Source organism: Mustelus asterias, chromosome 22 (genome assembly GCF_964213995.1).
Source record: "Mustelus asterias chromosome 22, sMusAst1.hap1.1, whole genome shotgun sequence".
Lineage (NCBI taxonomy): Eukaryota > Metazoa > Chordata > Chondrichthyes > Carcharhiniformes > Triakidae > Mustelus > Mustelus asterias.
Genome location: NC_135822.1, coordinates 60,140,168 through 60,167,429, shown reverse-complemented (window position 1 = coordinate 60,167,429; position 27,262 = coordinate 60,140,168). Strand labels below are relative to the sequence as shown.

General features: G+C 38.6%; 1 protein-coding gene across 4 annotated transcripts in view; it reads right to left on the bottom strand.

Moving 5' to 3' along the window:
* Positions 1-3,133: 3,133 nt before the first annotated feature.
* Positions 3,134-27,262, bottom strand: part of LOC144510102 (methylcytosine dioxygenase tet3-like) — a 388,851-nt gene continuing 364,722 nt past the window's right edge. For all 4 annotated transcript variants that reach the window (XM_078239372.1, XM_078239373.1, XM_078239374.1 and 1 more), the window contains 3 exons: positions 20,986-21,123; positions 17,892-18,225; positions 3,134-14,822 (listed from right to left, as the gene is read on the bottom strand). In XM_078239372.1, the coding sequence (XP_078095498.1) occupies positions 12,973-14,822; positions 17,892-18,225; positions 20,986-21,123 (2,322 nt within the window). In that variant the 3' untranslated portion in view covers positions 3,134-12,972. The remainder of the gene's footprint in view (positions 14,823-17,891; positions 18,226-20,985; positions 21,124-27,262) is intronic.

Genomic DNA, 27,262 nt, shown 5'->3' with positions numbered 1-27,262 from the left:
TACATATTTTACCCACTAATCCCTCCAACCTACGCATCTCAGGACACTAAGGGGCAATTTAGCATGGCCAATCAACCTAACCCGCACATCTTTGGACTGTGGGAGGAAACCGGAGCACCCGGAGGAAACCCACGCAGACACGAGGAGAATGTGCAAACTCCACACAGACAGTGACCCAAGCCGGGAATGGAACCCAGGTCCCTGGAGCTGTGAAGCAGCAGTGCTAACCACTGTGCTACCGTGCCGCCCCTCTTCTGAGGGAGAGCATTCCACAGATTCATGACCCTCTGAGAGAAAAAAAACTTGTCCTGAATTTTGGCTTAAATGGTGACTCTTATTTTTAAACAATGGCCCTTAGTTCTAGATTCTCCCACAATTCTCCATGTCCATGGAAAAGGAGTAGGCCAATCTGTTTGTCAAACCTCTGCCATTCAATACCATGGCTGACCATCTCAATGCCAGTTTCTCACACTATTTCCATATTCCTTGATGTTATTAGTCTCCAGAAATCTAATGATTCTGTCTTGAACATGCTCAATGATTGAGCTTCCACAGCCCTGTGGAGTAGAGAATTCCAACGATTCACCACCCTCTGAGTGAAGAAATTCCTCCTCATCTCAGTCATAAATGGCCTGCCTCTGATCCTGAGATTCTTTCCACTGGTTTTAGACTCACCATATGAACATACATACAAATTTATGAATTAGAAACAGGTGTTGGCCAATCAGCCCTTTCAGCCTGCTCTGCCATTCAATAATATCAAGGCTGATCTGATTTTCACCTCAACTCCACGATCGGAATTCTCCCATTGTGAGACTGTGTTGTGATGGCGTGTGGGAACATGGAGTGTTTCCTGTTGCCCTACATTCCTGCCCCCATATCCATTGTTTATCAAGAATTTATCTCTGCTTTAAAAATATTCAAAGATTCTGCCTCCCATCACCTTCTGAGGGAGAGCATTCCACAGATTCATGACCCTCGGAGAGAAAAAAAACTTGTCCTGAATTTTGGCTTAAATGGTGACTCTTATTTTTAAACAATGGCCCTTAGTTCTAGATTCTCCCACAAAAGGAAACATCCTTCCCATGTCCATTCTGTCAAGCCCTCTCAGGATCTTACATGTGTTAATCAAGTCACCTCTTACCCTTCTAAACGTCAAGGGATGCAAGTCTAGCCTTTCCTCAGAAGACAACATGCCCATTCCAGGCTTCCATCTAGTAAATCTTCTTTGAACTGCTTGCAATATATTTGCATCCTTCTCTTAAATAAGGAGACCAATACTGTACACAGTACTCCAGATGTGGTCTCATCAATGCCCTGTACAACTGAAGCATAACCTCCCTACTTTTGTATTCAATTCCTCTCACAATAAACAATAATATTCTATTAGCTTTCATAATTATTTGTTGTATACTAACATTTTACGATTCATGTACTAGGACAACCAGATCCCTCTGCATTTCTATATTTTCTCTGAAGCTTCAGCAGCACCATCAGGAGAGGTGGCCATTTCTGAGGAGTGTAGGGGGTTACTAGCCTCAGATGAATGAGTTAAATAAAGAAATTAATTATATCTGAGGCCAGAAGATCTCCCCCAGATTGGAAAGCGAAGCCCCTGGGAGGGAAACGAGGATAGTTAGGGCCTCAGGGGTCCACCTTCCAGCCCACAGCTCTTCTGTGGGTCTGAAACATCTGGATCCCATGGTCACTCCAGGAATGCCCTGCCATTGGCAAAATGCCAGTGGTCCCACTTAATGACTCCCTAACAGGACACTAAATCATGCAAATTTACTGCCTAATTCTGTGGAGTGGGCAGCCAATCCTACCCAAACCTGTTCCTATCTGCCACTGAGAAACTCATCTCTTGCCACTTGGATTCGTAAAATTCAGGCCAGAGTCTGCTAAGGAGAATAAATATGTTGAGTGGTTGGGCAAAATATTGACAGATGGATAATAATGTGGACATCCACTTGAGTAGGAATAAAAGCAAATTTTTAAAATGGCTGGAGACTACAAAATACCATGGTACAGAGGGCTCTGGATGTGTTTGCACATGAAATACAAAATGTTAGTATTGAATTACAGTAAGTTATTAGGAAGGTGATTGAAATGTGGACCTTTACCGGGGGGAGGGGGGGCGGCAGAGGGGCAGAATATTAAAGTCGGGAAGTCTTGCTACAATTGTACAGGGCATTGGTGAGAATGTACCTGGAGTACAGTGTACAGTTTTGGTCACCTTATTGAAAGGAGGATATACTTGCACTCGAGGCAGTTCAGGGAAGGTTTGTTAGGTTGATTCCTGGGATGAGGGAGCAATCTTATGAGGAAAGGTTCAGCATGATTGACCTGCACTGTGGAGTTTGGAAAAATGAGACATGATATTATTGTGGGGTCTGAGTCATTGAATATATTCAAGGCTGAGATAGACAGATTCTTGAACTATAGAATCAAGTGTTATGGGAAATAGGTAGGAAAGTGGAACTGAGATCAAGATCAACCAGGATCTTATTGAATGGCAGAGCGGGCTTATGTGGCTGTATGGCCTACGTCTGCTACCATTTCTTTATATCTGTATCCCATTTCTCATGTTCAATTAACTTTTAGTATCATAAATCCACAATTTTGCAAATATTTCATTTAATTTTTGATGTCAATCAGAAATAATACTGATGGTGACCACAAAGCTTAGCAATCTTGCTTGGGTTGAGGGTTAGTTGTTTTGCACGATTCTGTTTTTTTTTAAACTGGATTTTTTCACATGAGCATGTCTATACTTTTATGACATTGACTCCTTTATTCCTCCAACATAATTCTTTCAGGTAAACTGAATAAATGTTTCTTTAGTTCATCAGAAATCTATGAAATAAACAGAGGATTGTTTAATTTCTTGGCATAACAAGAAGCATCAGGGCACTGACATGAAAGTATTAAATAAAGAATCAAATTATTTTACATGTTTAAGAGAAATAATGAATATTACATGGAAACCTTGAAATGTTACATTTTCAAATGCAAATAATATATTGCTCAGCATCAAGCGATGCCATGTTAAATAATAATTGTCGTCTTACCTCAATATTTTAACACAATTTTGAGTCTCACAAATGGGAACAAAAGCCATTGCTTTGAGTGCAAAAAATAAATATAAAATTTATTAAAACACCCACAATATTTCAAAATGATCAGGAAGAATACATTTACAAGGAAGTTCTTGCAAACAACCTTTTTGTGTACAATACAATAAAATCAGAAGGAATCCTAGCCTTGAATCAGAGCCTTAACAATACAATTATGGACTACTGAATAAGACCATTGAAGAAAAATAAAAGAAAATTAAAGAATAAATCAACCCAAAATAAAACTTTCAGCAAAATATTTACTGTACTAATATCTGCAGTAAGGTACACAATGATCCTATTCCATCTGGATTTTTAATGCTACTTTTCATCCATCAAACTTCAAGTAGCGGACACTGACTTTTAACAAAGAAGAAAGTTTCAAGTATGGGTTACAAGTTAACCTCTTGTGGCTGAGGAACTTGTTACAGTATGTATAACATTTTTATAGTCAAAAATTGAATACAAAAACAAATTTGAACAATATTTTCCTATTGTTTTATTCTTTCATGATCCATCTTTTTTCACCCCTAATTCCTTAAATATATTACAAAATAATAAAAAAGACAATAGGCTTTTAGAACATTATACACTACAACTTTGACATAATATACAAAGTTTTTTGTTAACCAAAGCAACAGGATAAGCTTATTTGTTACACTTACAACATGGATAGAAGTATTCTAAGCCCAAAATAAAATCCCTGAAAGATGTATGATAAAATAAGCAGAGATGGCATACCGATACATCGCAGTTAAAAGTATCCCTGATGTCAGAGTGGAAAGAAAAGTTAAATTAGGCCACACTATATTTTGTGTTTGTTTTTAGGCAGCTGTTTAAATTAGTTTGGGACATTAATAGCATGATTTTTTTTTAATATAAAAAGCAAAAAAACATTAAAACTGAACATGTTTGCACCTTTTTAAATATAGATTTCAATTCAAGCACATCAAAGTGATTTTGTTTAGATTTTGCAAGATTTACAGCCAGTGGTTGTGCCAAAAAAATTAAACTGCAGCATTCTTAATTTTAATTATTTACAGCTAACTGCAGGTGAGTTCAAGAAAAACAGTCTAGTCTAGTTTTAAAGAGTTGTCTTCCATTTAATTGGCATGAAGCAAAAATCAAATCTACAGAACTGTTTTACAGCTTTGCTGTCTTAAACAATACATTGTAAATACATAGCAGGGTTTCAAATCATGAGAACAATGTTTCAGTTATATTGAACATTCCAGGTGCTTGAAACGTTTTTGCTGACAAGCCTTAAAATACATTTATTTCAGACCAAGGCCTAGCTCAAGCCCAAAACCCTAGTTATCACTCTTTTGTTTTACCAAGACTGATTTTGATCACAGGGCTAGAAGAAAACAATGGTTACAATATACCCTGTCCATTTATCATCTATAAATTAAACTTTGGCTGTCCCATTTAAAAAAAATTCTGATGATGTGTATAAAATAACACACACCTGCATTGTGAAGGTGTAATCAAAGTCATCGTGCTGGTTTCTTTAAATCGATTTTGTCCATGTTCCAATGGACAGATAAAAGCCAAATTATCCATCCAGGAATAAGGCATGTTCTGTCATGAACATAGAGATGTGATTATTCTGCCTAATTTCAATGATATTGTGAATTTCTCTAAATTAAATTAAATTGGTGGTGACAATGAAGATTTTAGATTTTTAAAGAATGAAGGAATCATTCTCACGGGCGACTCGGTGGCACAGTGGTTAGCACTGCTGCCTCACAGTGCCAGGGACCCAGGTTCAATTGCGGCGTTGGTGGGTAACTGTGTGGAGTTTGCACACTCTCCCTATGCCTGCATGGGTTTCCTCCCACGGTCAAAAGATGTGCAGGTTAAGTGGATTGACTGTGCTAAATTGCCCTTTAAGTGTCGCAAGATGAGTAGGCTAGGGGGATTAACTACAGCAAATGTGTGGGGTTACGAGGATAGGGCAGGGGAGAAGGACGCTTTGTTGGGGAGTCGGTGCAGATTCAATGGGCACCTTCTGCACTGTAGGGATTCTTATTATCTACTCGCCCTGGGCTAATCAAAAAGATTTAACAGACACTTATAAGCCAGAACTAAAAATAGAAACATAGAAACTAGAAGCGGGAGTAGGCCATTCGAGCCTGCTCTGCCATTCATTTTGATCATGGCTGATCTTCGAATTCAATATCCTGATTTCACCCCCCCGCCCTTTCCCCTGCTAAAAATCTAAAGTTTGTAGAAACAAAATCAAACTCGGGTCTTAGGAACTGACACTTGTAGTAATGAAATGCAATGCATATTCATTTGTTTGAAGCCAATTAAATCTACATTTCACAATTTGTAAACTTTATTTAAATTTGGCTAGAGTATATTTAGAAATGTTTCATTTGAGTTTTTATTAGAATATGCCTTTTAGATCAAATGGAAGATCCTCTCTTTAAAACTACAAATTGTATAAGTATAGGTGTTTAGCCAAATATATTGGCCGGAATCCTCTGATGCCCAGCGAGAACGGAGCATTTTATAATTCTCCATTCTCGGCAGTGGGACCAGAGAATCCCAACTGCAGGCGAAGTCGGAGAATTCCAGCCGCTGTTTCTTATGAACTATAAATTGAAACTCAGTTTAAATATTTTTACTACTGATTTTTTAACAAGTGGAATGTGGAATCCCATTCTAATTTGCTTGTTAGTAACCTTCAATTATTGACAAAAATTCATGACAAATTTTTGATAATTTTTCCACCCTGTAGGTATCCTTGCCAGTACACAGATAAATTATAAAAGATATATAAGCCCAATCACTATAACGAAAACAGAGTAATTTTCTCTATACAATAATATACAAAGTGTACAACATAGTATCTTACTGCAACAGCAACCCTTGCAATACCCTTCTACCAGTAACATTAATAGCATATTTTTACATCAAAAAGGTGTATTTACTGACTTACATGCTGCAAGGATCTGAGGCAATCTCTGAATATTGGCAAGCCACTGGGAATTTACAATTTCCACAAATAAAAATAAAAATTATATACACTAACTCCTTGTTGTAACACTCATTATTGACCAGAGCATCTGAGATAGCGTAAATTGTTTATGCGTTCTTCAATAGTAGAGAAAGGGCATAAAATACCTTCTCTGATATGTGCACTTTGTGAAATAACATGCTTTCTTTATGAATTATAAAGTTAGCATTCTAACAAAGAATAACTGCATACGTACCACTCCAAAACTAACCAAAGGAACAAAATAAGTAACACAATTGCAGTGTTTTGATTTGTTTAAAGAGTGTGTTTACAATACATTAACATCATGAAGTGGTTTGTGTTTTGCAGAAAGTTGCAATAGAGTCAGAGCCTGAACTGACTTCAGAAAGAAGAATGAAACTCCTGACAGGAGGTTGTCTCACATTGCTTGTGTTCAACACCATTAAATTCTGGTGTGTTGTTAAATTGTGTTTAAAAAGTGCTCGAAGGTCCCTTGGACCAACTGAGTACTTTTAAACCTTCCTGAAGTAAACTTAAATGCTTAGAAAATGCTGGTGGTCTCATCAACTGTGACTAAACATTTAAATTCGTACTGTGAGGAGTTAAGCTCTGTGTGTGCATGTGACCACACGCGCAAACTTTCTCTGGATCGGGAAAATGAGGTTTGAACTGGATAGCATAGAGTGAGTATAGCTCGGTCCAAATCTGAAATGCAGCTACCAGTGTCAAACAGAATAAACCATTTTCTCATGATATTTAAAACATCTCAATTGTGCTCCTATCTTAGGATGCCTTCCTGCTCAAGATTTGAAATCGATGTAATTGTTTTAATTGTCATTTGGTCTTCATGGGTTGCAGCAGACATAATCGAAATTGCAAGAATGTACTGAGTGTTCATTTTGTTACTAAATTTCTGCAATTTCAGAACATTTTCTCTAATATTAGAATGTATAAGCCTAGAAAATATGAAAGACTTCACAAACACCCGCCTGCCGCTCCTGACAAAAGAGGCAACCTGTTCCTGCTCTCAACCAGGAATTTTGTTATTCCAAGCAAGAAAATTGCTCTTACAGTACCTACACAACACGATAAATGTTCTGAAGTCAATGTTAGGAGTGGCTCTTATGCAGCGAAGATGGAAGATTTTACCCGTGAATCTTTAAAGTTTAGTATCTGTGGGAATACCACAGAGTTAATATTTAATGTTATTTTATCTATCTACCTCTTGAAAAGTATACCCTATTGCCCATAATCTTCGTTTTAAAGTAAATATATCTTGCCAGAAGAGCACTGAGTTATAACTGTAATTACCAAAGTGAAGAAAGCATGCCCTAATGTTGGAGATTTTTAAAAACATTTTTTTCAATTCAGATTTTTTTGAAAGCCATGCTTATTTGTATCTTAACTACAAGATTTACCTAATGTTAGAAGTTATTTAAGGAATGTAGGAAAAACATATATTCCTGGGTTTTAGGACAAGGAAGTCACCAAACAGAATCCATATTTCTGTACAACCAAAACACAAACATTTATTAAAAAAAGGGGGGAGGAACACCTGACTGGACAAATTGAATAGCACCTCAAATAAAAACAAAAGAAAATATAAAAGCAATTTGGAAGAAGTTTAAAACATACTTCATATTTACAAATACTGATATACAAATTAAGCCACATGGATAAAGCATAAATTTATGCCAACATTTAAGCACAGGCAATGCAAGCATGTTGCTGCAAAACGGGTAACAAAAGCTAACATTTTTGTAATTGAAGAAACCAGAAAGGCCATATGAAGCTGAGCTGCCTTAAATCATTTTACCAGAAGAATGTTGCACCAAAAATACATACATTTAACATACTTCCCCTTAGATGTCACATTTTAATACAAGAAACTTCAGTTTAACTATGTGTTAACATTGTATGTATATTCACCTAATTGAGTGTGCTGTGTCTACATTGCAAACAATATTTGCGTACATCCTACAGATACATGTCTACCAAAGCTGTGCAATAAAACTTGCTTAACCTAAATTGAGGCTGTAAAGTATTTCTAATGGATTTTCTGTTCTTTCTGCCAATAAATTTATGTTGCAATATTGAAAATACTTTTAATTCTGAATCAAATTTCTAATTTTCTAAATATTTGTGAAAGTGACTTTGAACACCAACTTAATTTAAACTGTAGCACTTCATTTCAGCAGGTCACATTATAAATGATTGTAATTCTCAAAATCTGTTTCACTGAATCATGCCAGGCTATGGCAGAAACATAATGCAATAGATGTTGTGTGCTTGTTTCTGCCGAGCTGTTTTTGAATGTCTGTTGACAACATTGCAACATTTAACATTCAAGATGCTTCCAGACTTGTTTGATGAACATTACTCCTTAAATAGCACCTCGGCTCAAGTTCAATGCCACGCTACCTGATGAGCTGATAGCTCGTGGATTTTCAATGTTGGTAATCAGCATTCTATGATTAGCAAAAGTTTGCTTGCATAATTCATAAATCAGAGGCTTCAGAATCCAATATTATTTTCCGAATATATTAGGTTCTATAAAGTTTAGTCCAAACGGGTTTACATCTGATCTATTTTTGCACTTTAGGGGCTGACATAATGTCGTGTTTAAAGAGCTGGTATTTACTTCCTTAATGAAAATATGTTGTGATAAATATTTTATTGTATGGAGAGGAAAAGAGTAGTTCATCATGTCACAACAAAATCATGTGCAAATGACGTAATGATGCATTTTAATGTGATTTATGATATATGTTGAAACATAAGTGAACAAGGTTGTTGAAAGCTTTTTTTTAAAAAAACTATCCTTTAAACATGAGAAACATAGATTTTAATTTGATTTTACTTAATTCTGATTGGCTTATTTAATTTAGTATATATTTAGGGTTTTTAACATTGTATTTAACATAATTTTGACAAGGGATTTATTTTTTGACAGAATTTAAAAGCTGTGCTATGAGCAATTTAGTTTCAAGATATAATTCAATAATTTAAGTATTACTGCTATTTGCTGATGGAAAATTAAGGCTCAAAGCCAAATTCCAAACTTCATTTTTTCCTGAAGAAATTTAAATTTTCACAGTACGATGGATTTTAATCAGCAGCTTTCAATTTTGTCTTGTGCAAAATCTAATGTGGTATTTGCATGGAAATTTTATCAGTGGCATTTATATTTGTCTTTGACAAATTTGCACAACTCAGATCATTTGAGATTTGGAAATAAATACTGTACTTCTCTAAATTTAACCAGCAAATACAAGTTGCATGTTGGCGGTCTTTAGCCACATTAAGTTATGAAACAGTAAGAAAAGCTACCCTGCATATAATTCAAGTTATGTCAGGCTCATACAGTGAGTACAAATTGCTGGTATTTCACATTTAGTTACTTATTTTAGCACCCTTTAGTGTTTGCACATACAGAAATAATTCCTGAGGTTTCGTTCCAGGAATTAGAATTACCTGTTGCTCAGGAGAGCTTTTATACTGCACTTTCAGCAATAAGGGAAATTAAAACCTAATAAACTTAATCTTCATAGATTGGCCTGAGTGTATTGAGGGTAAGGGGAGGAATCTACATTATTATTGAAATAGTGCTGCAACGTGACATGCAAGAGTGTAATACCAATTCAGTCAATCCTTTGAGTACTACATTTTCCGTGTACCTAGCTGAGCAGTTTTTTAAGCTATGAGGTAAAAACATTATACAGAATGAAAATAGCTTTGTAGCTCCAATCGTATATCATTGGATTCTCAACTAAAGATTATACATTTTGAACTTGAGCTTTTTGAAATTTCACACTTGTCCTCAGTTCACATCAGGGTTGCGAGAAGAACATTTTACCTATGGGTTTTACCTACTGGAAGATGGTTGGCAAAATCAAATTGGCTTTGTCAAAGCATCCATCTTTCACAAGTTTTGTGAAACATAGCAAAATGTATATTACATTTTGTGACAAACAAGGGAAAAAAGCTAATGTTTTGGTTATTCCATTTTCTGTAGCAGGATCAATCCAACATCGAATGGAATAATGTAATCTTTCAATGATGCATATCATGTATGTGCTACAAAATAAGCTTTGATTGATGTTCTTATATCACTGTTATTGCCTGAAATTTTTAGAAATTCTGTTAATATTGTAAATGCTAATATAGCCCTCAAAGGATTAATGTATTCAGAAACCTGCCCAGAAAATATACTCAATATTCAATTCTTTAACAATGTTGAGATCTGAGGTATTGTTCTTCTAGTTTAAGAATGGCATCTATGACATGTACACTGTAACATACTTCTAATCAATTTCTTAAAAGGTGTAGGATCCAAACTATGAATCATTAGTTTATGTTGTAAATATTTGATGAGATAGAGTGGTAAATTTGGTATCCAGTTAATATTATGGACTGGTGACTTGCTTGTTCAATTTTATACTTATTTTGAACTTTGCATTGGATTTGGGGTAAGGCTTAAATTTTGTCCTCTGGATGGTTGTTGGTTTTGGACATTAGACACGAAATAATCAATGAAGGCACATGAATTAATTTATAAGAGAACCAACCAATAATATTTACAGTTTATTTTGTGGAGGTCAATATGCCTTATAAAATGTCCTTGTCAATTATATTTTCTTTTGAGACTTGAAATTTTTAAGATGAAATTTGCTTTCCTTGCGATGTACACAATTGACCATTTTATTTAAAATCACAGTCCTTTCTGGTGTATGTAAAACACTACATTAGATGTACAGGTATACTGTTGCTGGAATAAAAAAATAAAAATGCCATTTTTAAACTGTACAGTGACTTCCTCAAAGCTGAACACAAGCCCAGTGGAGGAAATTTGGTCAAAATATTAAGCATTTGTACAAAATCAGTAGATCGATTTTCATGCAAGTAATTCAATACCCCATTTTAAAAACTCAGGAGATTAAACAAAACATGCACTTTAAAATGTGAAACTGGGTAAACACCTACTGGTTTCAAGATAGAACAGTTAAGTCCAGTAAGCCTGGATCATAAACCACTCCCTTATTTCTACATCTACTTTAGAAATACTACAGGTTGTATTGATGTTTGCCTACAGTAAGAGGATATACTTTGTGATTTATGTATCAAATTTGACAGCACTGTGCTTGCTTCAGTGTGGCAAAATAACTGGTACTTCAAAGCAACGGGCTATTTAAAGCATGGTTTCAATCAAAAACAAATATTTCAACAATCCCAAAAAGTAATTCTGAAGTTACTTTTGAGCTTTATCAGTGTCAGAACATGAGTAGGATTCAAGAACCAACAGACTAACCATATCATTATACATTATTAATCTCTAAACATGTTTGTGGAAGATTAAAGGAAAAAATGCAGGAAGGTTGAGAAATATTTTGCTAAAAATTCTGCAGCTATTTACAGTAGTTCTCCCAATAATTATCTGTTAAATAAACTACTTCAAGTTGTCATTTTAAAATCAATGTGAAAGTGCTTTAAAATGTTTTTAATATATTTACAGTTTAAAATTGGATATAGGATGCAGGTGAAATACACAACCTGCTGTTCTTTTTATACCAATGGTATAAAAATTAAGAATGAAACAAAAATCAAATCAACTGCCATTTGAATCCCAGCACTCTTAAGAGGCACCTGAATGCAGTTCTAATGACAGCATGATAATGACAGGCCTACCTTTCAGACTGGTGGTGCATTGTCATTATAGTAAAACCCATCTTTAGTTATTGAGTGAAGCACAATATGGATCTTGAGTACATCTGAAACTCTGAAAATTTTAGTTTGCTTGATGAAAAAAAATCTGGTAATCATTAGTACAGTTCAGTTATTGAGTCAAGATTTTGGCCTAAAATTGCAATGCTCTGTAATATTTTCTTTCTGAAGAGCATTAAAAGAAAATAATCTTGTTAATTTGGTTTCCTGATCCATTTTTTGTTCACACGAGTATAGCTAGGAGGGAAAATTTGAAAATTGTGGTGACAAAAGTACAGGTTTTACTGCAATTACAAATCAGATGCTTAGTGAAACGCAACTAGACGATTCGTCATAAAATGATTTCAGCATTATCAGTTAAGCTAGCTTTAGAGAGCACATTAGATGCACTGTAAATTTCTTTTTTCAATGAAATGAGATGTTAGGAGAATTGTAAAAACAATGAGCTGGAGGAGCACCATGATATTAATTGCCATTATAATCTACCTCTGAACGGCACAATGGGAATTTTTTTTTACATATAAGTGCATGTGTTTAATGTTTCAATAGAAACATCAGGCTAATAAGGTTTAGAGCACCAACAGCCAGGCCAGCGGAATATATTTTACAAATTTAAGTTGCTGGGCTAAGGATTGTGTCGATGATTTTTACTGTTGTGACTAAAAATGAACTCTGTGCTGTAAACTTACTTTTTTTAAAAGCACCAGTTTCTTTTTCTTTTAGTTTTGCTTCAGATGATGCCCTACAAATATAATTCAACAGTTTGAGATGTTGTAATCTGTCAGAATTAACCTGGCCCTGAAGTAGTAGCTGCTTCTCTAACAAATGATTATTTTTTTGAACAACAAATACAACAAAAGGTGTACAATAAATACTATTTTTCTAATTTGACATAGAAAGTTTTCTTTTTACCCCTCAGTGTGATGGGCAACTATAAGTTCAAAAACATGTAGATATATAAATTAGATTGCTAAAACCAGAAATTTTTCAATTGCAATCAAAATTCTTTGCTCAGAGTGCAGCTTTCGAGATGATTTGCACTTGAGTGGAATTTCCCCTCTACAGTATATTCATTAGAGGAAAGCACCGCAACCAGCAACAGAAACAGCTGCTGTAATGAGGTAAAATGGCCGCAAGGTTGTACATATCTCAAATCCAGCGGTTGTAGGGTCCTGTTACCTGGGTATAGGCATATGAAGACACAGTGATAACAGTGTTTGTTGTGATGGTCATTGCCTGACGTGTGGGAAAATAGTCTTTTTTTTCATGTTCAGTATCTGCAGTTGGTGTGTTGCCCCATTTGCGTTTTTTCCCAAGAAGCTTGGTGTTTACCAGAGGCAAGCCTAATCTTGCTGCTTCTTCCTGCCTTTGTTTTGCTCTTTCTGCAAGAATTTTCACCTTTGCTTCCCAGAGAGCTAATCCATGGTTCGGCTGATTTAAGTTCTTATGCTGGTAAAACACAAGAGATATCCGTGTGGGATGAGATCGGTTTGGTTTTTTTAATGGAGTAGTGGCATGAAGCTCTCTTCTGGCACATTCAATCAAAATAGATCCATGAGTTGGTGCCACAGCAACCCCGCCAATGTTCCCATCCAAAAAATTGTGTTCACTGTCAGACCACACTTCCTCTTCTTCCTCTTTAACATTCTCAGGAGGCAACTCATCCATGCTTTCATTCATGCAGTAAGGATCCCAGAGCTGTTCCTGTAAGTCTGCATCATGTAATACTGGTTTATTTTCATTTACGTTGTAAAGATCCCATTGCTTGCCTTCCATATTTGTGCTGGGCAATATTGTTCCATTTTCACCCCACACTTTCTCATGCAGGTTTATGTTGGATACTGAAGACTTGCTGTTACTTATTTTGTACAAATCCCATGGTTTATTTTGTAGGGTAGAACCTGATAACATTGACAAGTTGTTCTGTATTTTCACAGGTTCCCACAATTTGTCTTTAAGATTCACATTAGATGACATGGAGGGTGGTGAGATGGTTTCACCAGTTTTAAACGAATCCCATATTGTTTCCTGGAGATTTGTACTTTGCACTGGTGGTGCACTTCTGTTATCTGTAAGTAAATTCCATGGCTTTTCTTGCATATTTGTTGCAGGTAACCCTGTTGCATTCCTGTTAGATGGTATTGAGTTCCAATTTTCATGAACATTTGTATTAGTTAACTTGGTATTATCAGTAGGATTGAATAAGCCCCATGATTTTTCGTGTCCAGATGTTCCAGTTGACATCAAACTACCATTTGGTTTAAACATATCCCATGATTTTCCTTGATGGGCTATGTTGGATGGCATTTGTAAAGCAGAAAATGTATTGTTTACTGCGTGGACATTCATTGAAACCCCGTGACAGGATTGGGAATAGGAAACAGAGACATCTGGCTCTTGTTTGATAAATCGATTTACATTGTTTGCATTTTGTGAAACTCTATTGACTTCCTCAGGTATTTGACGTATTTGATGTGACTGATTAGATGCCGTGGATAAAGATGGTTGAGAAAGTAATCCTGTTCCTCCTTGGAACATGGGTTGATGATTCTGCTTTGGTGTCATCTCTGTAGCCTGGTCGGAGCAATCAATCCTGTTATTTCTGAGGGCAAGATTGAAAGTAGCACACAGCTCCTGTATATCAGGCTTCTTCTCAAAGCTGTTTCCTGAGAAACTCCCTGGTCTTGTATCATTTCTGCCATAGTTAAGGAATGATGTGGGAAATAATTGGTTACTTGCATAACCATAATATCCATAAGAAAATGAATATCTTGGATGAAAATTATTAATGGAAGGCAGGGTTGGCCTTGCATAGTAAGAATGATAAGGATAGACATTGCCCAGACTATATGAGTTGGAGGGTCTGCAGCTACCAAGCACTGTGTAACTCTCAACAACTGAATTTCCACTGTGTTTGTAGGGGTTGTAGTGATCTTGTGGTTCTATTTTGATTGAAGTTGCAATGTGATGTTGGGGTGTTGCAGTCACCAGTGTCACATCTGTGGGAACATGAGAAAAAATAAGTTGCACCAGAATGACTGATAATTTAGCCATATTTTAAATGTCAAAAGTAACCTGTTTAATGTGACCAGTGGAGTAATTACACAAATTAGAATAATGGACTTCATTATTGTTCAAAAATGAACATTTGAAAAAAGAAAATCACAAAAAAAGAAAACAAACAAATTTAAAGGGAGGAAAAGACCGTTTGACCCATTGAGCTCTTCCTTCTTGCACTCCAACTCAGACTGCTAACATTCTGGATTGTTCCAATACCTCTAAGTCCAGTACCTTGTATGTGGATTAGTTCAAATTTTTATCACCCTTTGAGTGAAAATATACTTACCCAGATCTATTCAAAATTCATTTTTCATTAGCAAGCATAAAGAAATTAATGCCTGGGATTTTCCACTCCTGTATTGTCAAGTGAGTTCGACGAAGGGAGTGGAAAATCTCACGAGAAGCCCAAACCACTTTTCATGCCAATGTAAACACGTGGTGAGATTGTCTCCTCCCTCGTCAGTGAGCGTTTCCCAACATCATTGTTGGCAACATCATTTGAACACATTATCATCTCATTATCAGTCCTGAATCATCTTCCCCTCCCCCGATATGAAAGCCTATTCGTATCGGCATGAGGGCAGAATTGCATGAAAACCTGACTGGTCTCCCAGGGTGGGCACCTGGTGAGCAGAGCTCCCAGAGGAGCTCAGGTGAGTGCATCACTCGGGGGCGGTGGTTGGTAGGGGTACTGCCACTCTGCAGTGGGGAGGTCTTTAAAAATGGCACCTTGATCTTCAAGGGACTAAGTAGCTGGTGGGGTGGGCGCAGTCAGATCCTGCCCCGCTAGCATTCAGTTGTAGGACCTGCCTTTTATGTTTTTCAGATTAAATCCGCAAAATATGGAGCAGAAAGCTTCAATGTTGCTATTCCCACCTTTGCCGATATATGGGAAAGTTCCATTCCCATATTTCTTTCTGAAAATTTTTACCTTGTAATGTGATTTTCAGTGAAAAGTTTGATGAAGATTCCCCTTCATCATTTTTATTGCAAATTCTTGTCACAAAGAATATGCTTTAAAGAGTTGCCAGCACAAAAATTATTAATTGAGCTCACATCTCCTGTTTTTTTTGTGGGAGAGGGTTCCACACTTCTGCCACCATTTGTTTGAAGGAATAGTTCTTAACTTCTTTTCTGAGTGGCTTGTCTCTGATTTTAAGGTTATGTCTGCTTGTCCAAGATTGCTCCAGCAGAAAAAAATTCTATTTACCCTGTCAATTCTTTTCAAAATCCTAAAAGGGTTAATCAAGTCCCCAATTAGCCCTCTATATTCCAGAGAATATGGAAGCCTATGTTATGTTGGTACTCCTCATAGTCCAACCGTTGCAGCCCTGATAACATTCCAAGTAATCCTTCCAAGGCCAATTTATTGTTTCTAAGATGCAGTACCAAAAATTATACTTACTACCCTAAATGTGGTCTAACTAGGGCTTGCTATAACTGTAGAAAAACTTTCTCCCTTTATAGTCTGTATTCTATATAAAGGCGAACAATTCATTAGCCTGTCTGATTATTTCTTTTCACCTGACTGTTATATTCCAGTGATCTGTGTACAGAGCCCCTAGATCTCTTTGGACTTCCATTGTTCCGAGATTTCACTATTTAAATGATAATATCCATGTGCTCCTGAAATGTACTGAAAACATTCTGGACATGAGAAATTGTGTGTCTTCATCTGGTCGCCCACCCTACTGAGGGGGAAACTGCTGTGGGGGGGTTGACTTCAGCAGAACCAGAAGATTTTGCCAGTGAGAGATGCCAGATAATCAAGCCCTCTATGACAAACTGATGAAGACTTTCAGGATGTTGAAAATAATGGAATAAAAATTTGATGAAAATTACAGCACTTTATTTACATTGAATGTGGCCCAGCCAATCACAGTCATTCCAGGCCATCTTTTCAGACATAATCATCATTACAATTCTCATTGCCTCTTTTAAATCTATTTAGTGAGCCCGGGATGGAATTGTCCGGGCTTACTTAGGTTTCTAATCCCGCTGGTGGAGGTCCATACCAGTGGGGATCACGTATGGTCCCCAGCAACAGGGGTCAGGCGTTGATGGCCTTGCTGGTGGGACTGCAGACCATTGAGGACCCCCCCACCCCGGGAGGTTGGAAAGCAGTGCCCCTTGGGCAGTGCCAGCCTGGCACTCTAGCACTGGACACCCTGGCACACTGGCAATGCCTACAGGGCAGTCTCAAGGGGGCGAGGCCTCAGGAGCGGAGCCAGTCCGGGGGTGGAGGGGAAGGTAGGAGGGGAGGGACTTTGCATGGGGGGTGGGATTCGTGGTATGGTTGGCGATTGGAGGCCAGGGCTAGCCTCCGGTGGTGGGGGGGGGGCATGTCAACCGGTCACCCAGTATACTGGGAGATCGATGCATGCGCAGTGGCCCCCTGAGCAGTCTGATGCTGATCTCTCAAGTGAGATTAGGCCGCCCCTCATCTCCCCACCGATGTGATTCCCCTGACGGCTTCTGTGTTGTGCAGAGTGCTGTAAATTCATTTAACTACTCTTGCTCAAAAAACAAGTGATGGAGGTGGGAAATTCCCAATGTTGCGGGGGGGGGGGGGGGGAGGTGATACAGTTGGGGGTGGGGTGACTAAGTATATGTAAATGAATTTAACTGGTGTTCCCATCATTGTATAGCTGGAATCCCATTACGTCATTGACGGGGGCAGGGACAATCAAGCGGGGAAATCCAGCTGGTGCGAAAGCCATTTTGGGATTCCCCTTCTATTCTCCGCCTCCACCGTCATTCTGCAAATGGGGATGGAAAATCCCCCTGAATAAATGTCACCAAAACTACCATGCTATGTTAAATAGAATCAGTGAAAAGTATTTAAGGAAAAGCTCAATGACAGGAATTAAAACTTTGACATACATTAATTGGAAAAGGGTACATAACCCTCAACAATCAAGCTTAATTAAATTGATTCTTATATTTTTCATATGCATAAATATGGCGCGATGTAAAGGTAGTACACAGTTTACAATAAAACAAAATACCTTTGTTTGGTGGAGTGTGACACGTCAAATTTTCTGCTTCCTGTTTTATTTTTCCAGCCAAAAGTTTCTTTGCTTGGTTTCTCTGTTTTTCAGCTGCTCTTTTTGCTTCTAGTTTCTTCTGACGTGCTGATTTAACTGGTTCAGGCAGCATTCTTACTTCCCTGGGAAATGCTGTAAGCACTTGTATTGCTCCTGCTTTAATCTTCTCATTCTGATTCTCTTCACTACCTTGTTCATCAGTTGTTGACACCTTGTACAGTGGAAGCACATGCAATTGCTCATCCTCTGGTGTTGTTCCTAACTTACGATTGTCTTCTTTTGTTAATGTACAAACCTATGGATAAATATGCCAAACAGATAAATATCCCAAACAGTTTATTTAAATATTCCTGTGACAATCAGTAACATTTATGTTTATTACCCAGGTTTTATAATTCAGATAAACTAGATATAAGTAATAGGTAGCGCAAATCTGCAATTTAATTTATAAAGTCCTGTAATCTGATAAGAATGGAACTTAGTCTTCAGGCATTACTTTTCTGGTGCAGGTGCAAAATTTCCTGAGCCAAGAAGAGTTGCATTTTAAAAATAGTGTCCCTGATTTTATTTCAACATTTAAATTTTTTTTAACGTTGACTGCAGTAGTGTTTGCCACTTGGTTCGAGTATTAAATTATATAAATGTTGATTTTTACAAAGTGGAGTAGCACCAAGCTACAGTCTTTGTAAATACATCCTGATAATCATTGAGTATCAGCAAGGATGGGTTAAAATTTGAAAAATGAAATCTGATCTCAGCCTTTCTCCAATGCCATTTTTAGTTTAAATATGGATGAGTGAGCTGAATGATTAACCAGCATTCATAATTTAGATATTAGAATCTAGCTGGAGGCCATGAAGGAGCTTGAAAATATTGGACGTTGTAGGCAAATAAGAATGGCTAGATCCAACAGTTGAGTGTCCGTCCAGCACTACTTGTGGACCAGGAGGAACTCTCTGATAATCAGCTGACTCTTTCCACCTTGATCTCGATCCTGTCACCCACCCTCGTTCCAGTCTTTGCGATACCTCCAACTTCCTGTTCCTGGCCTTTGGTCTCCCAAAATCTTTGATTCCAACAACTCTTATACCAGACTTTCTGATCGCACCTTTGATCTGCCCAAAGCCTCAAATCTCCCCCCCGACCCCCCATGCTAGCCTTTCCAATCCCCTTTCCCTGGCCTTTTATCTGTTCCCCCAACCCCTCTGCCTTCACATTCATAGAATCATAGAATCTGACAGTGCAGAAGGAGCCCATTCGGCCCACAATCCCACCCAGGCCCTATCCCTAGCATTTACCCTAGCTAGTCCCCCTGACACTGAGGGGCAATTTAGCACGGCCAATGCACCTAACCCGCACATCTTTGGATAGTGGGAGGAAACCGGAGCACCCGGACGAAACCCACGCAGACACAGGGAGAAGGTGCAAACTCCTCACAGACAGTGACCGAAGCCAAGAATCGAACCCTGGTGCTGTGAGGCAGGAGTGCTAACCATTGTGCCACCGTGCCGCCCCCTGTCTCCACTCCCTGGTTTAATCTGACTGACTGCTGGCCAGGAAACACAAAATTTTCATTTTAAAAAGAGGTCCTACTGTATTTCAGGTTTTCTGTTGGATGATCCCCATGCCGACCCCCTCATAAATATGTTTAACTCTGTTTTTCTCTTCAGAAATGTCACCTGAATTCCTAACTGTTTCCAGCATTTTTTGTCTTCAATAAGAAAAATATTCTGATTTATTTTCCCCTTATCCTTTAGGGAATATTATTTTCTCTCAAACAGGAATGAAAGTTTGTGTAGTACAGTACATTGGCAACATGTGGCAGTGTTGCATCATGCATCACAGTTCTGAAATTGTGCACTCTGTTTAACACATCCTGTGAAGAAAGTGATAAATCAATAATTTGCTATTCATGTGCACTTCATCTTATTTTGAAATATCACTGACCAATAATGCTGCAAAACAAAAACTGTTCTAAATTGTTATTTTGTGACATGTGTCATGCTATCATGGCATGCAGTGAAAATGATTAGTGCTTTTAGAACTGAGTTTTCAGAACTTCCTCAAAATTTCAGCTGTAGTTCAGAGCCAAAGGGACTAACAAAGTGTCAGCTTCTGCTGAAGTGATAATGTGAGGTTTATTTAATTAATCTTAAGAATCTTCAGCCAAGGAGTGGAAATGTTGGTGATTATTCCTCATTGTTAATCAATACCTATGTGCACATCACGTAATGTTGGACTTGAACCTGGCTGTACTATCCTAAGCGATTGTCCTCTAAAATTCACAGTCTGGATGTACACAAGGTAAATGCTTATTTATGAGAGGGACCAGAGAGCCAATGGTTCTTGGGTAAAATATATCCCAGCAAAGCCACCATCTGCAAGAAAGCTGGGTATAAAAACTTTGAACAGGATCTCCTTTTCCAAGGTTACTGTGAGTATAAGATGTGGTAATATATAATCCTACATTCGCAACAGCGAAACACTGACCAACATGACTGCAGTAAAATATTCCACAGAAAAGATTTTAGTTTCCCATCTGCAAATCCCTTTGTAAAAGGAGTTTCCACAATCTATCACTTCAGTCCAGGATAGAAATTCACAACATTTTCTGCTTCTACTCCCAGTGATGACTGTACATATGCCCTGCTGCAGATTGTCTCTTATAAATATGGCAGCCACTAACCTGGCCTGTCATCACTAAATAACTGCATACATGGCATTCGCAGCAAACTTAGCCCAGTTGAGACTGCTCAATCTTAGTTGACATTGGAACCCTTACAGCTAGCAAACAGAAGTGACTCTTGTTCTATTGATCTCAGCTCAATTTGAATTTGGGTCCAAGAGATAAAAGGCCTTTGTCTGACTAACCCACTGCACCACTAGGTCTCCCTGATTGCAGTTATTTGATCTATTGAAAAGTGTGAAAATAAATGAAAGAAAAGTGTTTGAATGCAGCACAGTTGCATTGTCTTGAAAATATGGGATTCAAGGTTTTATTTGAGGCACTAAACTGAATAAATATTGATTTCACACAAAATATTAGTTTACATACCACAGTACAGCCATTGTACATATTATGTTGATCTTTGTGAGCATGGGCACAGAAGTCCATACATGCAGTTACACCAGAAAATGGTTTTCCTTCTTTTTTTCCAAGTCTGCAATCGGGGGCTACTTGTTCATTTGTAATCTGCAGAGAAAATGAATTGCATGTTAGTTTTTTAAAGTTTGGATACATGTTTCATACATGTTTGGACACAGTTATCATCTGTGTCATTTTATTCTCAAATGAACAGTAATGGTCGATATTTACAATATTTGCTGGTGTTATGGTGAAGGAGCTAAAAGTACCAATGCCCAGTACAGGACTTACCTACTTTTGTACTCCATCCCCCTTGCAATAAATCAGTTTACCTTCACAATTACTTGCTGTATCTAAATGCTGACTTCTTGTGATTCCTGTACAAGGACACCTCTAAACTGCAGCATTGTGTAGTCTCTCTCCAGTTAAATAATATTCTGCTTTTCGATTCTTCCTGTCAAAGTGAACAACCTTAGATTTTCCCATGTTATATTCTGCCTGTCAAACCTTTGCTCGCTCACTTAACCTATCTTTATCCTTTTGCAAATTCTTTGTATCCTCTTCACGTTTTGCCGTCCTACATATCTCAATATCATTAGCAAATTTAACTACGTTATCAATATAGTTTGTAAATTGTTGAGACTGCAACACTGATCCCTGTGTCACTTCAGTAGTAACAGTTTGCCATCCTGTAAATGACCCATAGAACCACAGAAATGATACAGCACCAGAAGGGGACCATTTGGTCCATGCCGACCCAAAGCCATCCAGGTGCTCCTTCTGATTCCATCTTCCTGCACATGGCCCATAGCCCTGCAAATTACAGCACTTGAGGTGCAGATCCAGGTACTTTTTAATTGGGTTTAGATGATCCATTTATCGCAACTCTCTATTTCTTGTTATTTAGGCAGTCCCATATCCATGCTAATAAATTACACCCACCCCTCTTAAACTCTTATCTTGACAGTAACCTTTTATGTAGCACCTTATCAAATGTCTCTTGGAAATCCAAATACACTACATTTACTGGTTCCTCTTTATCTACCCCGCTTGTTATATCCTCGAATAACTAATAAATTTGTCAAACACAATTTCCCTTAGCCCAAACCATATTGACTCTGCTTAGTTATGTTATGATTTTCAAAATGCCCTGCTACCTAGCAATGGCAGAGTTCGGCTAACTGACCTTTAGTTTCGTGCTTTCCATCTGTCTCCTTTCTTGATCAGAGGTGTCACATTTGTAGTTTTTCAGTTGGCTGGGACCTTTCCAGGGTCCATTACATTTTGGAAGATTACAACCAATGTATCCACTAACTCTGCTGCCACTTCTTTTAAAGCCCTGGGACGCAGGTCATCAAGTCCTAGGCACTTAACAGCCTTAATTTCCATTAGTATTCTCATTACTTTTCACTAGTGATAGTGATTGTTTTAAGTTCCTCCCTCTCCTTCATCTCTTGATTTTCTGCTATTCTTGGGTGCTTTCTGAATTTTTTGCTGTGAAGGTGGATACAAAATACTTAAAAGCTCTGCCATTTGCTCATTATAATTCCCGAGTCTTCATCCTCTGAGGGACTGCTATTCATTTCAACTATTTTTTCCTTTTTATACTTGAGAGCTTTTACTGTCTGTTTTTATATTCTTGCTAGTTTTCTCTCAGACTCTAATTTCTCCCACTTTATTAATTTTTCAGTCATTCTTTGCTGTTTGTTAAACTTTTCCCAATCTTCCTGCCTACCATAAGTTCTTATAACATTGCATGACTTTTTTTCAATTTAATGGCACCCTTCAGTTTCAGTTAGCCACGGTGGTCTAGAACATTTATATCCTAATTGTGCTTTGTAATGGCACCTATGTCAGGTGACACAGTGGTTAGCGCTGCTGCATCACAACACCAGGAACCCAGGTTCAATTCTGGCCTCAAGCAACAGTGTGGAGTTTGCACGTTCTCCCCGTGTCTGTGTGGGTTTCCTCCGGGTGCTCTGGTTTCCTCCCACAGTCCAAAAGATGTGCAGGTTAGATGGATTGGCAATGCTAAATTGCCCCATAGTGTCAGGGGATTAGCAGGTAAATACAGGCCTAGGGCCTGGTTGGCCTTGTTGTCAGTGCAGACTCGATGGGCCGAATGGCCTCCTGTACTGGAAGGATTCTATGATTCCATGACTTGAGTTTGCATGTGTGTTTTGGCTGTGGCACTGGACCTGAGCTTGCCACCTCTATTTTCTCTTTTGTCTTATTTTCTTTTACACAAGGCTCCCCTCTTCTATTATGCCTCTTTTGAATTCTTCCAACTTTGCACTCTCTCATTCCTTCCCCGATTCCCTCCCTGTCCTTTATTACTCCTCGACCTTTCAATTTTCTTGCTGGTGTCCCACTTCACTCCGTCATGGATATGTTCACAGCTTCCTTCTGTGACATTTTCGGCATCTTCCAAAGGGCCAACAAGGCACTCGTCATTGCTTATGAATAGCAAGATGAACTGCCCCACCCTAATCTCTTGCCACACTGTGTGCCTCCTGGGAACTAAGCTTGTAAACCTATTCCCATTGCATTCTGCCCTCCAGATGTTCCAGTGGATCAGCTATCACTACTCTTCTTGCATCTTCCTTCTTTCACTTGTGAAGGAGGCCTTTCCTATTCATGACCATTTTATGGATGATTGCATTGATGTCATGACCTTGACAGAAACATGACATTTCTGTTACACCCTCATCTTTGCCTTTGGTGCCCTTAATGAAGACTTTCAAGCTACAGCTTCCCCACATTCTCCACCTAAACCAATCTATTGGTAGTGTATATCTGTAGCATAATGGTCTGGTATGCATTGGATTAACATGGACTGAGTACCGTACTGCGCCACACATTGATGTATGGTACATAACCCAGAGTTAAGCTCAGTGTGGTGTTGGCCAGTGACTTGTTAAGCTCTATCAATAAATCCTTTGACATTTATTTAAACTTGAGATACAACAAGATATTGGAAAGAGCTAAATTCAATAAGAGAGTTCAACAGCCTGGAGAACCTGTCAATTCCTTCATAAATAATCTCTACAGGATGGCAGAGGGGTATGAATATGGAGATTTAAAATCTGAGCTCATTGGAGACAGAATCATGGTGGGTGTTGAAGACTAATCACTCTCTGACTTCCTTCAAGCTATAGGTAATCTTACCCTAGACAGGGCAATCCAGCTAGTTAGACTGTCTGAGCTAAGTGAGCAACACAATACTAAAGTGAGCATGGGGCAGGAGCCAACCCTCAATCCAGTTTATTAGATCACACAGTAACAGGGACAATCCAAGCCACTGAAAGCAATTCCTGAACCACACAGCAGAGGGACCTTGCCAGCGCTGCGGTGTGAAGCACCCTCACAAGAGAGATTAGTGATCTATGAATAAAGACCAATACTTCCACTGCAATGGACAATGACACTTTGGCAAACTCCACAAGTCAAAACCTCTGTATTGCACAGATACCGCAAAGGTAATCCACGAGGCCGAGACCAAAATCTCAGAAGACACTGCTTCTTGTGTGATGTCAGAGATTGTGGTTCTTCATTTTGGAATGCTGACATCCTAGTAAATGGTCATGTAATAACATTTAAATTAAATTCAGGTGCCAGTGTGACAATACTGTCAGACCTCTGGCTTTGAACAATGGACATTCCACTTGACAGGGCTGGAGGAGTCTGATTCCCAGTTATCAGAATGATCCTGGAGTCACTGAGGTATGATAACAAACAGATAGATCTTTGAGCTGATGTACTTCATTCTTTACCAGCCTCTCTCTCTCCTGAGCAGGGGTGCTTGCATCACCCTGGATCTCCTCCAGACGGTGGAAAATGTCAAGACTACCACTGTCATTAGCAAGTCAGAACAGCACGGTCCTGAGTACTCAAACACTAAAGAGTATTCAGACTCGGATTTCACCTTCAATTTCTCTTTGTGGAGTAGGTTTGTCCATTATTGTTGCAGGTTTCAGAAAGTCTCCAGTGGTCAGATCAACCTACTGCCAATGAAATTACCATCACACATCTGGTGGAAGTGGTACTAGGATGGTCAATCTGAGAAGTCTCTACTTCCAACTCTGACAATGGTACAGCTGGTTGACACAGCAACAATTATGTATGCACTACAACTTCCAGCCAACATACTGTAACCACAAAGGACGCTGGAATCTGATACCAGCCTCGACCTTTGACAGCAAAATGTGGAGGTCGGTGTACCACTAAACATTCTTCTCACTCCAAAAATACTCTTCCTCAGCCTCAGAAGGCTTTTAGATGGCCCACATGGAGAAAAAAAAGAAAAGCAGCACCAAAGAGACAAAACGCCTGAAGAAATGACAGAGTAACAATGGATTAATCCAACAGCTAAACTGACCAGGTGTGGATCTACATTAAGCAGTAGATGAAAAGAATAAAAACATACTCAAATGCCAATCCAACCTCTAAGCAACAACAAGAACCAGAACTAACAGAGCTAGCCACTCTTCCATCAGAATGGCAAACAGGATGTGGAAGGGTCTAGTAAACGTGGAACTGAGTACAGTATGCCCACACGGTGATGCAAGAAGGCACATGACCCAGCACTCGGGTTAGTGTGATGTTGGCCAGAGATGCGTTGAGATCCTTGCTTGTACCATTTACTATATATATGTAGACAGTTACGAATAGTTGAAGACTTTTTGTTAAAATACAGAAGACTATTAAGACTACCTTAACAGATATATTATGGAACTGATACCATTACAACAAATTTTATCACCATATCACACCTTGGGTGGAATTATCCCGTCCCCACCTGCCACAGGAATTATAGCCGGGGGGGGGGGGGGGGAGGGGCGGGCGGACCATGCAAAGGTCCATTGACCTCAAGAGGGATTTTCTGGTTTTGGGGAGAGCGTGGCTGTAAAGTCCCACCCCTTGATATGTCTCCTGACTCCTCTGACACCTTTTCTCCTTTGAGTATCTCACCTTGTTCCTTTTATCTTGTCTATCTTTTAAATTTATTGTTTCCGACTTTCCATTCAAGTATCTTGCCAAGTTTCTAACTTAGATATCTTGATTGCTTTCCTCACTCAGCCTCTCACCAAGTGACTTCCCATTTTTGATGATTGCCATCTCCACCTCAGCTCATCGTGCCCCTCTCTTAGTTCACTGCCCTCCAGTTACGAGAATGGGCCTGGGTGGGATTGTGGTTGGCACAGACTTGATGGGCCGAACAGCCTCTTTCTGTACTGTAGGGATTTGACAATTCTAGTTCTTAATTTAATCTTACCTACTTATTTTCATGCATACCTTCTGAACCTTATCAATTTATGGCTTCCCTTTGCCTATTGTGTTAATCCCAGATTAGGCCATCTCTGATGTATTTGTTTTTCTCTCTAACATCACACTTTCCCCACCTAAACCCAATTCCTTCCTTACATCATTTGCTGTCCCCTTGATAGGAGTGTCATGCCATCATATAACCTCAACCTCACTTTGAGAATTTATTTCCAGATCGCTGTGTTGTGCACTGGTCTGCAAAGGTCATTATGTTGTATGACGCACCAGTGTCTATCTAAAATTACATGTTTGCTTGGAGTGTAACATCACAAAGCATTCATCGCCTATAGACTTGAACCAACGTGTTGTATGGTATATAGTTCTTCACCAGACTCTTCTGCCAATATCTCTCCAGTAGTCATCTGTGTAGCTCATTATGCTGCTTTCTCACCAAACACGGGTGTGCGAAATTATTCTGATTCTTGCAGTTAAAATGCGGCCTTCCCCATGCTGGGTAATCCTTCTTTTCCTTTGTATGCTGTATTCACCTCCTGTCTTTTGTCTTTGATAGCTCTGTTCTTTTGACTTGGAATGTCTCTGAGCAGGAGGTGGTCTGCTCTGCCTTCATATGCTCTAGCTGATGCTTGATACCTTCTGCATTTTAACACATATCCATCGCTTCCTTTAGCATCAGTTTCTCATCTTGTCGTAGCCTAGCTCTCACCAAGGGAATCTTGCCCACCTAAGATTAATCTGTCTTTAATCGCTGTCCAAATTCATAAACTGCGTTAGTGGTTCAATGGTTTCCTGTACTAGTGATGAAGACATTACCCTGATTCTTGCAGTTGAAATGCTGGCCGGGATTTTACCATCGTGTTGTGCCTGTTTTCGGGCACGATGCAGTCGTAAAGTGGGCCATTTTATGAGTGCCGGATTTCCGGCGCAGTCAGCCGCTTGCCAGAAATGGGCAAAAGGTAGGTTA